The sequence below is a fragment of the Danio rerio genome, chromosome 1 (genome assembly GCF_052040795.2).
Source record: "Danio rerio strain M-AB ecotype USA chromosome 1, GRCz13ab, whole genome shotgun sequence".
NCBI lineage: Eukaryota > Metazoa > Chordata > Actinopteri > Cypriniformes > Danionidae > Danio > Danio rerio.
In genome coordinates, this window is record NC_141021.1 from 9,389,724 (window position 1) to 9,407,476 (window position 17,753).

The 17,753-nt window shown below is 35.6% G+C and overlaps 1 protein-coding gene across 1 annotated transcript in view; it reads right to left on the minus strand.

The window, feature by feature from the left end:
• Positions 1–646: 646 nt before the first annotated feature.
• The window catches only part of myo15ab (myosin XVAb), a 73,519-nt gene continuing 56,412 nt past the window's right edge, over positions 647–17,753 (minus strand). The window contains exons 51-67 of the mRNA XM_087236662.1: positions 17,030–17,235; positions 16,291–16,409; positions 16,107–16,179; positions 15,652–15,724; positions 15,472–15,545; positions 13,794–13,876; positions 13,575–13,705; positions 12,852–12,946; positions 10,403–10,480; positions 10,225–10,321; positions 8,504–8,664; positions 7,145–7,278; positions 5,234–5,367; positions 4,999–5,132; positions 3,136–3,276; positions 1,150–1,267; positions 647–880 (exon numbers count right to left, since the gene is read on the minus strand). Coding sequence (XP_087092788.1) covers positions 1,166–1,267; positions 3,136–3,276; positions 4,999–5,132; positions 5,234–5,367; positions 7,145–7,278; positions 8,504–8,664; positions 10,225–10,321; positions 10,403–10,480; positions 12,852–12,946; positions 13,575–13,705; positions 13,794–13,876; positions 15,472–15,545; positions 15,652–15,724; positions 16,107–16,179; positions 16,291–16,409; positions 17,030–17,235 — 1,835 coding nt within the window. The 3' untranslated portion in view covers positions 647–880; positions 1,150–1,165. The remainder of the gene's footprint in view (positions 881–1,149; positions 1,268–3,135; positions 3,277–4,998; positions 5,133–5,233; positions 5,368–7,144; positions 7,279–8,503; positions 8,665–10,224; positions 10,322–10,402; positions 10,481–12,851; positions 12,947–13,574; positions 13,706–13,793; positions 13,877–15,471; positions 15,546–15,651; positions 15,725–16,106; positions 16,180–16,290; positions 16,410–17,029; positions 17,236–17,753) is intronic.

Consider the following 17,753-nt stretch of genomic DNA (forward strand, 5'->3'; position numbering starts at 1 on the left):
CTCACCGAACGTGCATTATTACTGTACATTTATATGTTTATATATAATTCCATAAATATTCATACAACTAGAACTGAAGACAAAGTATTTATAAGAATTAACAATTACAATGGTGTATTATCATAATAATAATATTTATTATTATTATTATTACTATAAATACCAATTTGTTTACATAACAGTTTTATCATAAAAACTAGAATTTCCAAATGTTACCAAACAATATCTTATCCTCTGCATCCAGACAAACAAGTGCATAAGTCAGGATTATTTTATATATACTTACTGAGTTTAATGCATTTTCCTGGATATGCCTACAGATGTATTTAGCCATAACAGTATAACCATTGATCATTTCTATTTAAATAAATACACATTTATTGTTTAAAGTGGTTTTGTTCGTTTGAATGCAATCAATTCAGATTTATTGTTTAAAAAAATTGCTCATTTAAACTTAATCAAGAATTGTCCTTAAAATATGCAACAAAATAATCCAAATGCACAACTTGCAAGCTAGTTTAAACCCCTTTTTATACAAGAGACCTTATTCAATAACTAGATCATTATAACACCTATATGTGCTTAATATACAAGCTTCTCCAAAAATACAGCAAGAGCTCTGGAAAATAACAGTAGGACAAGTTACTGATGTGGGCTTTAACCAACAATATTTATTAAGAAAACTGTAAAAAAAACAACAAAATAATTATGAATAAAAATGTAAATACACGTAGGTCTCATGATAATGAACAGCTAAATGAACAAATTCACAACGAAAACAAACAAAAACTACATTTAATTACCTTGAAAACTACCCTTTCATCCATTTCTGAAAAGGTGCATTCATCCCGTGTTCTCCTGAGTAACATCTCTCTTCATTCTAACATACAAATTCAAGTTACAAGTGAAAATAAGCATTTAACACTTGATTACATTCACATTTCAAGTCTCAAGAAACAAATTGTGTATTCCAAAAGCAAGGCAAACAATGATTCATATAAGTATAAATAAGCATTCAGTACAAAAATAATGATTTTCATTCACTGCTTGTCTTTACGTAATCACAAAAAATACACATGATTAGTGCAAACATTGCATTAAGAGGTTTGGTGTAGACATGATTAGGTGATGGAAATAAAGCATCGTAACTGTGCGTGTGGTTTTGTTACAGCATGGTGATTTCACTGGGTGGCAGAGTGAGTCTCTTCTCTCGGACAGAAAGCATATTCTCGATGTGCATGGCGATAACTCGACACAGCTCCAGACCCTGCCAAACAACATATGCAGTCATAAATCTCTCATTCATATGTAAAGGAATTCTGCAAGTCATATGAGGGGTAAATTAAAGACTATTTAAGATCTTTTTAATACCAACAAAAAAAATGAGGAAAATAATACAGCTATATGTTGAGAACTACGTATTAACTCCAGCTCCTCATGTGCTTCCTAGACATTATACATTAGTGGTGTAACAGATGACAAGTCTCATGGTTCGGATCACATTGCAGTTTTTGAATCACAGATCGGACCATTTTTTTGGATCAGCCAAACCAGGAGACAAATTTATTTTGCTTTCCAATTATTTCAAAAACAGTAAGACATGAAACGTTTGGTTTTACAAACAGCTCAGAGCCTGTAATTTTAAAGAGCCCCTATTATGGGTTATTGAAAATGACCTTCCTTGCAGTGTGTAGCACAGCTCTAAGTGAAGTGAAATATCCAGCTAAGTTTTAAATCTGAAAGTGTACCATGTTTAAAACTATTGATTCATCTTTAAAAGAGTTGACTCAGAGTGGTTCGAATGAATCGCACGATAACGAGTCTTTAGCTGTGTCAGCGTGACGTCGAAACAGAACTCAAGCTCCGCCCGTTTGTTGCACGCGCAGACCTGGGAAAATCGAAACCCCCGGCCCCGCCCACAAACACTGTAGAAAGAAAAGGAGGAAGAAGAACACTGTAGCAGATCCCGGCTGAATCAAGTCGAATAGACCCTGTGCTCTGAAGTGTGAGGGAAAGTTACTGTTACTTTTCTCTAGCCAAAGATGAGGCTGGCAAGAGTCAGTGGTTTAAGTTTATTTTTGCAAAAACACCTTAGCATTACAGCCCCAGCCTTGTGTTGTGTTCCCGTCCTTTTTCTGACGAGTGCTTCAGCAATCTACACACTTACAATGGAGGATTCATCAGCTGTGTGTTAAAGGATGGGTCAGAAAAGACTATTGATGTATGGGACTTTGTCAGAGCTTGACAGGAACTTTTCAGTACACAGTTCATGGACCAGTTCCTTCCTCCATTTCACAAGTGTAAGTAAGTGCGATTAAAATGGTTGCCTCCTTGTTTTCTCTAGCTTGCAAGTTATGTATTTTATTGTGTTTTGTTACTTGTAACCGCTTGTACTGTTTTTGGTAACTCTTTATTTTCATATATCACGTGTAAATCCACATTGAAAACGCGTCACGTGCCACTTTGTATCAGGGGTGTCGAAACTCGATCCTGCATATTTTCGTTCCAACCCCAATTAAAGACACCTGAACCAGCTAATCAAGCTCTTTCTAGGCATACTAGAAACTTCTAGGCAGGTGTGTTGAGGAAGTTGGAGCTTAGCTATGCAGGACACCGGCCCTCCAGGACCGAGTTTGGACATCCCTGGTTTACAAGAATAATTCTTGAAAAACTGGGTCAGTGGACCAATCAGCGCAGATTAGCTTCGCTGAACAAGATTATCATGGAATAATAATGAGGTAAAAATAAATGCATATTATAAGACAATAAAAGTGTTTTTTGAGCCTGCATGCATATCAGCCTGTTGTTGGAGACCCTTAAACCAAAATATTCTCTTTTAAATGCAAAATAGGGGCTCTTTAAGTGGCATGTTTTTGGTGGCTCTAGGTTAAATAATGTAATTGCTACAACTTTCATTTTTGAGCATCAAGTGAAAGGCATATAACAGTGATTGAACAGTGATTTTTAGGATGCACACATGAACAGCAAAGTTTGTAGAGGTGAAACTTCACACACACACACACACACTCTCTCTAGATACTACAGAGATTCATTTTGCATCTTGTAAAAAGGGGCACAATAGGTCCCCTTTAAGACCTGCATCAAGCATGCTTCTGATGGTGTTAAATGTGTTACCTGTTCCAGCTGTAACTGCGTGACTCTGTGGTTGGTCAAGTCTCCTATAAGGACGTCTACATAAGGGTAACTGGATCCAGCGCTGGGCCGCTGTGTGTGAGCTGACTGAACCTGCTTCAGCTGCACCTTCACCTGCACCTCCTGACAATACAAATTCAAATGCAAGTCTGATACCTTTGGAAGTCTTTGCCACTGAAAAGGGGCTGTGCAATATTATTAGCCCCCCGTTCATTTTTTTCCCAATTTCTGTTTAATGGAGAGAAGATTTATTTAACACATTTCTAAACATAATAATTTTAATAACTCATTTCTAATAACTGATTTATTTGATCTTTGCCATGATGACAGTAAATAATATTTGACTAGATATTTATCAAGACACTTCTATATAGCTTAAAGTGACATTTAAAGACTTAACTAGGTTAAATAAGTTAACTAAGCAGGTTAGGGTAATTAGGCAAGTATTGTATAACGATGGTTTGTTCTGTAGCCTATCGAAAAAAAGTTAGCTTAAATGGGCTAATAATTTTGTCTATAAAATAGCTTTTAAGAAATTAAAAACTGCTTTTATTCTTGCCTAAATAAAGCAAATTATACTTTTTATGGAAGAAAAAATATTATCAGACATACGATGAAAATTCCCTTGCTCTGTTATAACTCTGTTAACGTCATTTGGGAAATATTTAAAAAAGAAAAAAAAAATCAAAGGGGGGCAAATAATTCCGACTTCAACTGTATATCATATGGACAAAATAAAAATGTCATTGTTTCATATTATGAATTATTGTTTATTTTGTTATGTACGAGTACTTTTTCATCATAAACATGGTATAATGATGGTGTTCAGGGGGTAAAATCATACATTTTCATACAAATGAAGTTTGTACAAATTAGTCACTTTCTGAAAATACATTACAAAAAGTTACATTTCCTCATGAGATCGGGCTGGTTATAGAGGTCTATATGAGATGATAAACTACAATTCTTCTTTTTTTATTGAACAAATGTCATTTAAAAGGTAACAATTTATAAAACTGCTCTGAGATCACTGGTTTATGGTTTGACAGGATTCATCATGATCATCTTCTAACAGTGAAGGTGAACCACTGAAACTACAAAATGTTTAGAAATACTTATCATTTATATTTTACATTCTTTTTTCTCTTCCAAATATGGTTACATTTAAAGCATTTAGTGTTTTTTAACATTATTTTCTTAATTAAATCATAAATGGTTACTTACAGTTGAAGTCAGAATGATTAGCCCCCCTTTAAATTTTTTCCCGTTTTCAAATATATAACAGAGGAAGGACATTTTCACAGTATGTCTGATAATATTTTTTCTTCTGGAGAAAGTCTTATTTGTTTTATTTTTATTTTGGCTAGAATAAAAGCAGGTAATTTTTTTTTAAACACTTTAAGGTCAAAATTATTAGCCCCTTTAAGCTGTATTTTATTTCGATAGTCTACAGAACAAACCATCATTATACAATACCTTGCCTAATTACCCTAACCTGCCTAGTTAACCTAATTAAGCCTTTAAATGTCACTTTAAGCTTTATAGAAGTGTCTTGAAAAATATTTAGTCAAATATTATTTACTGTCATCATGGCAAAGATAAAATAATTCAGTTATTAGCAATGAGTTATTAAAACTATAATGTTTAGAAATGTGTTGGAAAAAAAAATCTTCTCTCCGTTAAACAGAAATTGGGGAAAAAAATAAACAGGGGGTCTAATAATTCTGACTTCAACTGTATATGCAAATCCACATTTTATTTAAAGTTTGACGTAAGGAGAATTCCAAAGTAAATTTAAACACAGTTTTTTCATGGCATGCGTATGTGTGTTTGTGTCATACGCACATGAGTGTCTTTGTGCAGGAAGTGCAGTCCGTTTTGATTGACAGCAAGGATGCATGGTGCTGATATGGTGTTGTTGCTGCTGCTTTGGATGTAAAAGAAGGACGAGCCAAACATGGGAAAGGCACAAACCAAACCTGAAGTGCACACAGAAACAAAGCACAGTGCACTTTTGTCATATCTGCTAATAAAAAGGTAAGAAGTGAATAATGTTTTGAGCGTAGCAAGAATAAAATACCCAGGAACTGGGATCTGGCCTGGTGAGGGTTCAGGCTCTGGACAGCATGCACATGTTGAGCAACCAGTTGCATCCACTGCTGAGGGATCTGCCTGCCAAAAATCTCAACCGGGATGTACTCCATCAGCTCATGACTAGAGGAAGAGAAAGTACAGAATCAATATGCTCTAAATGAAAATAAATGGAAAGATAGTTTTCTTAGAAAAATCCCAGAGGAACACCAGAGGTTACTCTTCGTTAGCATTTCAACTTTATCTTAGATGTTACTTGTAAAAATACCACAGGAAACATGCATTACTAATCAAAGGTTTGGAGTCAGTAGTTAGAAAATGTATTCAATTAATCTGAAGTGAGGGTGTCATGGTGGCTCAGTGGGTAGCACAATTGCCTCACAACAAGAAGGTCAAGCCCCTGCTGGGCCAGTTGGCATTTCTGTGTGGAGTTCACATATTCTCCCTGTGTTGGCGTGAGTTTTCTCCGGGTGCTCCGGTTTCCCCCACAAGTCCAAAGACATGCACTATAGGTGAATTGGGTAAGCTAAATTGTCAGTAGTGTATGAATGCAAGAGAGTATGGGTGTTTCCCAGTGTTGGGTTGCAGCTGGAAGGGTATCTGCTGTGTAAAACTAATGCTGAATAAGTTGGCAGTTCATTCCACTGTGGCGACCCCTGATATATAAAGGGACTAAGCCGAAAAGAAAATGAATGAATGAATGAATGAATCTGAAGTGACATTATTAGTGTTACAAATAAAAATCTAATAATATTATTATTAATAAAATAATACATTTTTTTATTTTAGTGACAATAATAATAATAGAATTTATTCAGCATGTTTGCAATCAATTAATCTGAAGCAACAATAATAGGTGTTTCAAATTATCTCTATTTCATATTAATGCTGAAAATGTAATAATAATAATAATATTAATCATATTTTTATTAATGTGAATAAGAATAAAATAATAATACAATTTATTAATTTTAATGACAATAATAATAATAATATAATTTATTCAGCATGGATGCATTCAATTAATCTGAAGCAACAATAATAGTGTTACAAATAATCTTTTTTATATTAATGCTGAAAATATATTTTAGAAACTCCTGAAAAATGTATTAAAAAAATCCTGAAAAATATTAGATAGCAAAAAACTGTTTTTAACTTGAATAATAATAAAAATGTCTAATGTTGCATGAAATTTTTATTGAAAATAGTCATATATACATCGTATGAGTCAAAATGATGGATTTTTCTTTTAAGCTAAACATCATTTGAATATTTAGTCAAGATCATGTTGCATGGAGATATTTTGTATCTTTCATATTGTTAATATAAAAATAGTTTTTTGATTAGTAATGTACAAAGTTAAGTACTTACCAACATGGGGAAAACATGCAAACTCCACATAAAAATGGCAACTGGCCCAGCCTGTACACAAACCAGTGACCTTCTTGCTGTGAGGCAACAATGCTAACCACTGAGCCACCATGTCACCCATCATGTGACATAAACCTCAATAAAAAACCCTGATACTTATGACTGGTTTTGTGGTCCAGGGTCATATATCAGAATGATTTCTGTAGGATCATGTGAGAAAGACTGGAGTATTGAGGCTAAATATTCAACACTGAATCACAAGAATCAATGACATTTAAATTATAAACTGTATACATTTTTTTACAATCTTTCAATTTTTGCTGTTTGAGACATTGCTGATCCTAAACCTTTAAACATACAGTAAAATCACAGAACTGTAAAATCTTGTCTAAGAAGAATCTGAGAAATGTGGACTGATGCTGAAATTCTATTGCGGTGGATTGCCACAGTCAGAATGTACGCGTATGTAAGAGATGTTCAGGTATGTTTATACAAATAAAGTCAGATAAAGAACGATTAAAAAACATACATAGTAGGAGTGTAGAGACTGTCTTTGGCTCGGTGTTGAAGAGCAGCGAGTTTGGCAAACTGGTTAAACTGCTGTTCGCTGATCTTTCCCTGAGGTACAATATTCAACAGACCCTTCAGATAGTCTGGCAGAACCTGCGCAAACACAAACACACACAGTTTAATAGGATTGTACAGACATATATTTGACATTTTTTAATAATAATGTGCTGTTCAGCATTTCAATAATGTTGACACACACAGTAAAATGTGCTCCAGCAATCTGATGCATTTACATCACTGTTCTAAAGCTTAGGGTTGTAGAAATTTGACCAAAGATGCTGTTAATGAATAAATATTATTATAATTTACAAGAATTTCTATTTCAGAATTATCAGAATCAGTTTTATTGCCAAGTGTACTTCACACCCGCAATGAATTTCTTTTGGCTACAGAAGCTTCCAGTGTACATAAAGTGACAAGTGACAACACAAAATAAATATGAGAAAAAAAGATGATAAACATTAAACAGAGATGCAGTTAGTCAAAAATTCTGGATGTTGAATTGTATGTAGAGATTAGTTATAAATATACAGGTTATAAGGTGCTGTGTACAAATGCGTATGAGAAAGTATTGCACATTTATTGCACAGTAGGGGAATATTTAACTGTTCTTGAGGTAGAGATGGCCTGAGGAAAGAAACTTTTCCTGTGTCTGGCTGTTTCTTTGCTTGGTGTTCTCGAGCGCCGACCAGACAGTAACAGTTCGAACAGGTAGTGTGCTGGGTGCCATGTAGGAAGGATTAGCAGTCCGGATTATTCGCTGTAGTCTACGGAGGATGGTTTAGGTGTAACCCCGCCGGTTCTACACCGCCCAACCTGCTCCGAGCTGGGATCGAACAAGCGACCTTCCGCATGGGAGTCAGTTGCTCTACCAAGGAGGCTAAATACCATGGCCTCTAGCGTCTGTTGCTAGAGCACCTTTAGAGGTCAGAGGAGTGAAGTTTACCTGCACAGCACACACTAGCTGGCCTCCGTTACATAGGCAGCTGAGCTGAACCAGACGGTGATTGAAGTGCAAAGTATTTAATAATTATACTAATTATTTTATTATTATATTTTAGCATTATCAATTCTTTCTCTGTCACGTCTGTACAATTTAATGCGTTCTTACTTAATGAAAATGCTATTTTCCCCCAACTTTTAAACAATAGTGTACTTGATATGTCATGATTATTTTCTTAAAACTGTGCCTGAGCAGATGCAGTGCCAGAACATGTCTAAAGTCAGCTTTTATTCTTCCCTCAATGAAAGTTAAATACTGGAGTATGAACATTGACAGGACAATGTGGTGGCTCAAATGAATTATTAGATGCCCTGCCTGGTTATAGTGCATGGTGACACAGAGTTCGTTGTCAAACTTGAGCGGATGAGCCCAGATGACCCGTCTGAACCAGAAGCTGTAGTTGGCATCGATCTGCTCTGCCTCTGTTGCGATGTCTAATATATATTCTCTCTTGTTGAGTGGACGCACATTCTGACCTGGATAAAACACCAAAACATACGAGTTAATTATATAGATACAGTTAAAGAATTATTATCCCAACTGAATTATCAGCCACTTTTTATTTTTTCCCCAATTTATGTTTAATGCAGAGAAGATTTTTTCAACACATTTATAAACATAATAGTTTTAATAACTCATTTCTAATAACTGATTTATTTGATCTTTGCCATGATGACAGTAAATAATATTTGACTAGATATTTTTCAAGATACTTCTATACCTGTCAGACCTTATCAGACCTTTATAGAATAAAACAAAAACATTTCATTCAAACCCATACCTAATGAAACAAGCTAAATTCAGAAAATATCTCAAAAAAAGTGTTTTTTTTCTGCAAAAGCTAAAGATATGTTTAACATATATATTAGGTGTAATAAAAAAATCATATGTGTAAACTGTAACAAACCCCTCTCAATTTTTGTTTATAAATATATGTGCATCACAAATATGAGAACTATGGCTCATTGTGCCTGAACATGTTTTAACCAAGCCGCAACCTCCCGCTCTCCCTTGTGAAGCCAATACAGAAGAACTGAAAATGCAATTCACTGACTCTCCTTTGGGGGCTGGATCCAGGAAATTCAGATATTCTCTGAGTGCAATACCCTAGTAGCAAAGAATTCTGGCCCAGATTTGTCAAAAAGCTGGCACAGCAGGCATTCATCTGGCCCTGGCATACAGCATGTGGGCCAAACATGGCCCGGGTTTGGCAGAGGTGGCACCGTTTTTAAGGCGGCACACAAGATTTGGGCCAGATGAAAAACGTAGTATTTGGCCCAGATTAAAAAATTTGATAAGTGGGCCATGTGAGTTTGGCCAGTCTTGACCCACATTTAAAATACACTAAAATCATTTTTGAGTAAAGAAAAAAAATTCTACCAATCAGGTCACTTTGAGAAAAAGCGTGCCCATAGTGTGCCTAAAGCGCATCACTCCATGGGTTTATCAATTTCATTGCAATCGTGACACACCAACCTATCTGGCCCAGTTCAGGCCCAGTTATGAGTTATTAACTTGGCTGAGACTTGGCCCAGATATGGTCTGTGTTTGGCCCTTGTCTGGAAGCCAGATTTGGTCCAGTCATGTACCGTAATTCACTGCGGCATGTGGGCCAAGCAAAACCTGATTGTGTGGGTCAGAGCTGGGCCAGAGAAATTTTGCTATGTGGGTAGTAAATTGGCTAATTTTACAGCTGATAAAAACATCTTACAGCCTGGTATAAAAAATGGTTTTGGTGCAAATAGCTAATATTACCCTTCATGACAACTGTGAGGGGGTGAATATTTATAACTCATCCATTTCGTTTTTATTAAGTTTTATTAAGTCTGCATAATTAAGGGCGTGGCTACTTGAGTGACAGCTAGGTCTCGCTGCTCACTGTCTCATCTCCTTAGCTGATTAGCCGTTAATTAGTCGTGCGTTTAGTCTATGCTTCTAACCACTGAACCACAGGATGTACAATGCAGAATAACACACTGATCAATATCCAGTTGTTAGTATTGACCATTATAGAGATGAAAAATCATCATCTGTACCTCTGTTGGTGACTATGAAAACTGTGTATTCATCCATGGCCTCCAGCCTTTGTAAAGCCATCTCATAACACAACTCCTCTATGACATCCAGCGCCACCTGAACACACACCCATCACGTCAACATCGGTATTAATCTTAAAAAACAATCACATGCAGTAACACATATGAGGAGACCTACAGAGCAAGTTTTGATCTTCAAATGTCTCTCAATTCCTCCTGGAAAGAGAAAAAGCTGCCGCTTCGAGCTTCGACCAGCCTGAAAACACACATAAGAACAAAATAAATGTCTAATTCAAGCACATACACCATACCTGTCAACCCTCCCATCTTTCCCGGGATTCTCCTGTATTTTACAGTTCTATCCCACTATGATCCCGTAAAGATATTTGTCCCGGATTTTCAGTCTTTCTCTGAAGGGTGGCAAATAAACATTAAAGAGTCGAGCCTCCCTATACGCAACCCATACAGCCGAAACACCAGGGGCCACCCCTTGCTCTTAAATGTGAGTCTGTTCTGTCCTTTCGCTTTGCTTAGGCATAAAAACACTTTGAAATAGACATAAACACGGCGCGATTCCCTTCCTTTTCATTACAAGTGTCGTCTCCCCATCATATGCGATCCTCAAAACAGTCATAGCGCTGCATGACTGTCAGCTGACGCGCTCCAAAGTGATAAATAGACTGTTTCCCAAGCGGATTCTCGTGATTTGAAGCGAAGCAAAAGTCAGGGTTTTGGGTGCGTGTTTAAGCAGACATATACACATAATTAATAATATTAATATCTAAAGATGTTGATCTTGGTGTTTTTTTTTTCAAATGCAAGTAATTTCATCCTAAATGAGCATAAACCGTTCGAATGCTAACCGTAAAGCAGTCGAATGCTTTCATTTTAATGTTAGATGTGTGCATTTTTAAAGTGACACCTCTGTTATTAATGTAATTAAACGAAAAAATCTAAATAAATCATTCATTTGTTGCTCTTTAATCATATTGTGTAAGTTATCCAGTGAGGAAACGGCTAAAGAGATTTGATTCTATTTCATTATAATAGCTATTCATTTTAATAAGCTCAACTGTTTGCTAATTTATTTGCTGCTAATGTATACTATTTATTTTTTCTTTTGTAAATAATAATAATAAAACATATTACTGACCACTTAACTGTTCATTTACAACAAAACAGCTCCAAATGAGCATATTTAGTAATTTGGCGATTTTTTTAAAGGGGGTCATGGGGAATTCCTCATTTTCACATCCCAATGTTGACAGGTATGACATACACTACTGAACAGAAGACTGGTAAAAATGGTAAAAATAAGCTTTTGGTATTAAACCCTTAGGTATAATTTTTATATATATATAAATTACAGTACAATACAATACTACTGTGAACAAATAATACAATTTTATTACCATACTAACAAAATAAAAATGAGAAAAGTGTAAATTGTAACTTTAAATCACATCATTTAGACATTTCTTATCTCAAGATTTGGAACTTAACTCACAATTTTGAGTTTGCATCTGGCAATTCATACTTGCATTTAATTTATTTTTAATCTAAGAATTGTGGCATAAAACTGCAATTGCCTTTTTATTTTTGTATTCTGTAGCAGAAACATGCTTCTACAGTGTTCTACAATGTAATTTATTCCTGTGATGGTTAAGATTTATTTTTAGAAGAAGGATCATTCAGAAATCATACTGGTGTGCATTTTATGTGCAATTGTTTTTATGTGCATTGTTTCCATGTTTACATGGACATCAGTAATCTAATTAATTGCCTTAATCTGAATAAGGCACTAATATGATTAAGATGGTTACATGAGTTGCTTTTTGAATTTTCCTTTCATGACTGCATTTTACATGTTATAGCACATAATTCGATTACCGTCATTGCGTCACCACGCTATCCACATTTCCTCCGGACTTCATGTAATTTTTTTATTTGTCACCTTTTACTGCAGTTTGCCACTTTCACTTTTATTTAGGAACATTTCATGCCTATGACAAACGAGATATTGGATGCGACTGTGAACTGCTGGAAGAGTGTTGTTTTAATGGAATTTGATAGCTTACACCATATGGGAAAAAAATTCAGCATTTCGTGTGTCTATGATCCTTCTTTGACTCGGTAGGTGTAGAATATAGTGTCAAACAGCCATGTGTGTATAGAATTTCCTGTCACAAAATGCGGCAAAAATCCTACTCGATGATAATAGTTTAATTGCGATGTTTACATGTCTGTACTGCACGTCAATAATGCAACTAAAACAGACATTCTCCACAGTCTTAATACGATTTCTGTTTAGTTCGATTATGACTTAAGTTGGATTAAGGTAATTAAAAATCGCTGTTTACATAGTAGACTCCTAATCAGAGTATTGTCTTAATCATATTAAAATTGGATGACTTCCATGTAAAGTACTCACTGTTTTGTGAAAAATGCAATACATTTTCTCAGGATTCCTTGACTGATAAAAACAGTTTTTTCTTGGTAACAATGTATAATTTAATTTCTAAACAAATATTTTAACATCTTAAAGTACCCCAAACGATAGTGTCAGTAGTTTGTGTAAACAAAACAGAGGTGAGGTGGCATATGCAGGGATTTTTGTATTCATTTACCATGATGGCTTTAAGCTCCATGCTACTGGGGTAAACACTCCTGCCACCGAACTGAAACGTCTTCCTGAGGTTCTGCTCACAAGTTTTAGCAATTCCTGGAGATAATAAACAATAAAGGGGTAATATTAGATGATTGCTATACTATTTGAATATAGTATAGTTTAATATAGTATTATTGGATTGAAAATAGCTCACATATCATGCATTATAACAACACTGTAAATGCCCTTTTTTGATAGAAACAAAAATATACAATTTTCATGTGTCACTTATAATGCAAATGAGCTGCTTCTCCCCGCCCCCCGTTCCTCAATAGGGTGAAGCCTTTATAGCTTGTGCCTCTGTTACTCCATCAGTAGTAAACAAAACATCTACATGGGTTTAAAGCTGCGTCAGATTAAGCACCTGATAAATGGTGTTCTGATCACACAGGCATGAAATTGTGCGTTTATATTATTCTGTGAAACAGCTAAAACAACGTACACAGGCTCTTTTCTAATGGGCAAGTAATTATTTAAATTTGGAATATGTGTGTGTACATTTCCAGAAGAAAACTCATAACTAAAAATCAAGGTGTTTTTGTGTGCTTAGAAACAGTTCCCAATTACTGAAATGACTAGAGTGATTTGTGCTATCTATTGTTGCAGATTTTGTTTATGCTCCAATGGCAACATTAAGTACTGAAAGTGTACAATTCATAGAAGGACAATCGTGTATAATTACCATGAAAGTGCACTTCTGGACTCCTGCAGACGTCTCGTAGGAACTTGAGTAGGAAAGGCTTGAGCACTTCAGAACAGCGGTAAAATGCAGTGAGAATGTAGAGCAGGCGCCAGCCTTTCTGACAGCTGTCACTGCAATACAAAACACATGCAAAACACTCACATTCTCAGGCCGACACACAAAACAGACTCCAATCAAACAAGCAAAAGTGTAGCTCACGGTTTCGAGCTGGTATTGGCTGTGATCTGTTTGAGGACCTGACAGTACGCCTCATCCTTCATCAGTCCATATTCACCCGTTAACTACAAAAACAGTGAAGTATTTTAGTAAAAGTCAAGCTAAAACTATTGGTTACACATATCAGTTTCATTACTTAATGTTAATTTATTTATTTAGTAACATGAACTAATAATGAACAATACTGGTTCAGTATTTATTAATCATAGTTCAACATTTACTAATCCATTGTTAAAATCCAAAGTTGTGCTTTTCAAGAAAAAAATAAAGTACACCTAGGAAACAACCTCCTGGATGTACTTTATCCCACTTATTACATGGCTATTTCCCACAAAAAAATAAAAATTAGACACAAAATTACTGTTCTGAGCCATAATAGTTTATTAAACCTTTCAATTAAAGCAAAGCTAACAGAAACGAAACAGCTGATTATTTAGTCACAAGATGGCACCAAAATTGACAGAAACTAAACTAACCTAATAAAGCACATGTGTCAAACTCAGTTCCAAAAGGGCCGCAGCTCTGCACAGTTTAGTTCCAACCCTAATTAAACACACCTGATCAAACTAATTGCAGACATCCCAAGTCTCCCGGAAGTTGCAGGAGTATCCCTGAAATGCATAGACACTCCCGGATGCCCGCAAATGAATGATAATCTTCCGGAAATCGCATGTCTCCTGCCCGTACCTTAAATATGTGGCCCACCCTTCCCTCCACTGCATCCCTACTAGCTTTTCAGGTACGTCGTGCGCAACTCACCCCCACCGCTCTTCAAGTACGTCTCGCGCGCGCACACGCCCCCCTTCACAGATACGTCACTCACTACCCCCCACCCCCCTTTTTGAGCACACACTAATCCGCTACCTTAAGCAAATCAACTCTGTATCCCCCGGAAATGACTTTTTACTAACTTGGGATGTCTGTAATTGAGTCCTTCAGGCTTGTTTGAAACCTACAGGTAAGTGTGTTGGAGCAGGGTTGAAACTAAACTGTGCAGGGCTTCGGCCCTCCAGGAATTGAGTTTGACACCCCTGGAATAAAGCATAGACAAGCTACATATTATTCATTCACAAGATGGCGCCAAACAGTTCAAAACAGTCAAAAACAATGTTGTGACAGACAAGCAGATACATTTGAATGTGGATAAAGTATTTATATATTTATACTTTATTAATTCAATGCCACAAGAACAAGAGGTATTACATATTTAAATAGTTTTTTTTGACAGACAAAATATAAAAAATAGAAATTTACATGAATTTCTGAGCATTACATTGTTACTAATGTATACTAACGTGGATGTAAATATTTTGATTTGAAGTTATTCACTGATGGTCAAAGTGATTGAAGTTCCTAGATAAGCCTGCATTATTTAGAGGTTGTTAACCGGGAATAACATATCTTTGAAATGTCACAACTGACCAATCAGATGCTAGTATTCAATACAGCCTTGTAATAACATTAATTAATGCATAGTGAGTTAACATAAACTAATAATTAACTTTATTTTCATTAACTAATGTTTAGAAAGATTATTAAATACTGTGTTAAATGTATTGTTTGTTCATGTTAGTAAATACATCATCTAACATTAACTAATGAGCATTAACTAACTTATTGTAAAAATGTTACCCAAATATCAAACACAGCTGATTTTTACCTTCAGGAAAGTGCAAACCACAAACTGCTCTGATTGGCCTCTGAGAGGATGATCTCCCATGAACTTCATTATGGCTACACACAAACCAAACACACACACAAATAAACATTGAGATAATAATCATCATCTAACAAACATAATAAAACAGGCTGAGTAGATGTAAAGTATCTCTCATCTCACCTAGGAAAATTTCAGAAGCAACCCGGTTCATGTTGGGGTCAGTGAAGTCTATGAGGGATTCTAGGATGGGGTTCTGGAGAAAAACAGCAGCCATTTAAATGTTGAGGAAACATTTATTATTGGTTTAAAATTGTTAATATAAATTGGTGGAATACAGTGATACATTTTTCCATTTCTTTCATTTATTTTTTCAGGATTATTTAATAAATAAAAAATTAAAATAAGTAGCATTTATTTTAAATTAAATAAATAAATAAATAAATATTGTCTTTAGTTTAACTTTTGATCAGTTTAAAGCGTCTGAAATATATTTTTACCCCTGAAAACATTTTCTGACCCTAAACAGTAGTATTTCCACATATACATTTGCAAATGTATTATTTATTTATATAATATTTATTGTAATTTATGCTATATGTATGTTAAAATATGTTACATAGTGGGCAGGAAAGTACCTTGTTGAATTTCACCATCTCTGCAGGGTCTTTGCTTCCTTTACCTTTTTTGGACTTATCCCTGAATGAATCACTAATCAAATAAAAGAAAAGGATCAGGATTCAGTCGTGTGTTTAACTGTGCTGGGCTGATTTTGAATTAATAATTTATATATGTATATTATTATTACAGCAGCAATAGCACCTTTTGCTTCCATCTGATGTTCTAAAATATTTCCTGGCAAACTCCACCATATTGTACTGGCTGTCTAAAACAACATTTCCTTCAGCTTCAGAGTCACCGAAATCCCCGAATCCATCAGACTGGCCATTACAAAACACACAAGATTATTAATGCATGATCGGTCAAACATGTCAGTCAACTCCAATATCTAAAATCAGCCCTTACATTTATTCAAAGACTAAGCAAACATTGTAATCTGAGCAAAGTCCAAGATTTCATTTCAGCACTTTCATTAGCTGGGTTTGCATCATATCCAGTTGAAATAAGACTTATTAAGCCTCTTGAGTTATTAGTTAGAAGTATTAAAGAATTTTTTAAAGATACTACTGTGTGGAGTTTGCATGTTCTGCCTGTGTTGGTGTGGGTTTCCTCCAGGTGCTCCGGTTTCCCCCATAATTCCAAAGACATGAGCTATAGGTGAATTGGGTAGGCTAAATTGTCCGTAGTGTGTGTGTGTGTGTGTGTGTGTGTGTGTGTGTGTGTGTGTGTGTGTGTGTGAATGAGTGTGTGCGCGTGTTTCCCAGTGATGGGTTGCAACTGGAAGGGAATCCGCTACGTAAAACATATGCTGGATAAATTGACGGTTCATTCTGCTGTGGCGACCCCAGATTAATAAATGGACTAAGCCGAAAAGATAATGAATAAATAGTTTTAAGGGGGCTAATTATATTGACCATATTCTGACTTCAGCTGTATTTACCTCTAGTGAGGGGTCTAGCTCATGTGCAGCCGCAGTGGAGGCCACGGCAAGAGCGATTGCTCCTGATGCTGCCACTCGGCCCTGTCTGTCTCTCGGCTCATCTCTCCTTTCTGCCGGGAGCCCCAGGAAATCAGGAGCAGCTACAGGAACCACACACTCCATGGGAAACGCTCCACTCCGACCTTGAACCGCCCCATACCTCCAGCCTGAAAATAACATCCAGAACTAATTTACAACTAGACATTTTAGCAGAGGCTTTTGTCCAATGCGATTTACAATTGAGGAGGTATTCAGCGATTCAACAAGAAGAGGCAAAACACACAAGAAGTGATAATTATACACAGAAACTGCTAGTACTCAGAGAATTTAGCACTAGAGTAAGGAGGGGGAATTTTTTTTTTTTCATTATATTTATCATTAACAAGCTTACGTTGACCGTAAGTGTGGGGTTTATTGTGGTGGATTTATTTTTTCCCTACCAGACATCCTCTGTCATTTTACAACTGATTTAAAATTTTCATTTCTTTAATGATAAAAAAAAATTATACAGTGCATATACAGTGCTCTGTATATATGAGTACACTCCTCAGAAATTTGTCATTTAAATTAATTTTTCCTATAGGAAGTTTTGCAATATTATATTTGTGCATATGCATTAGATTAGTCAGTACCGAAGACAAATCTGTAGCTAATCTAATAAAATAACTCATGATAACGCTCCAAA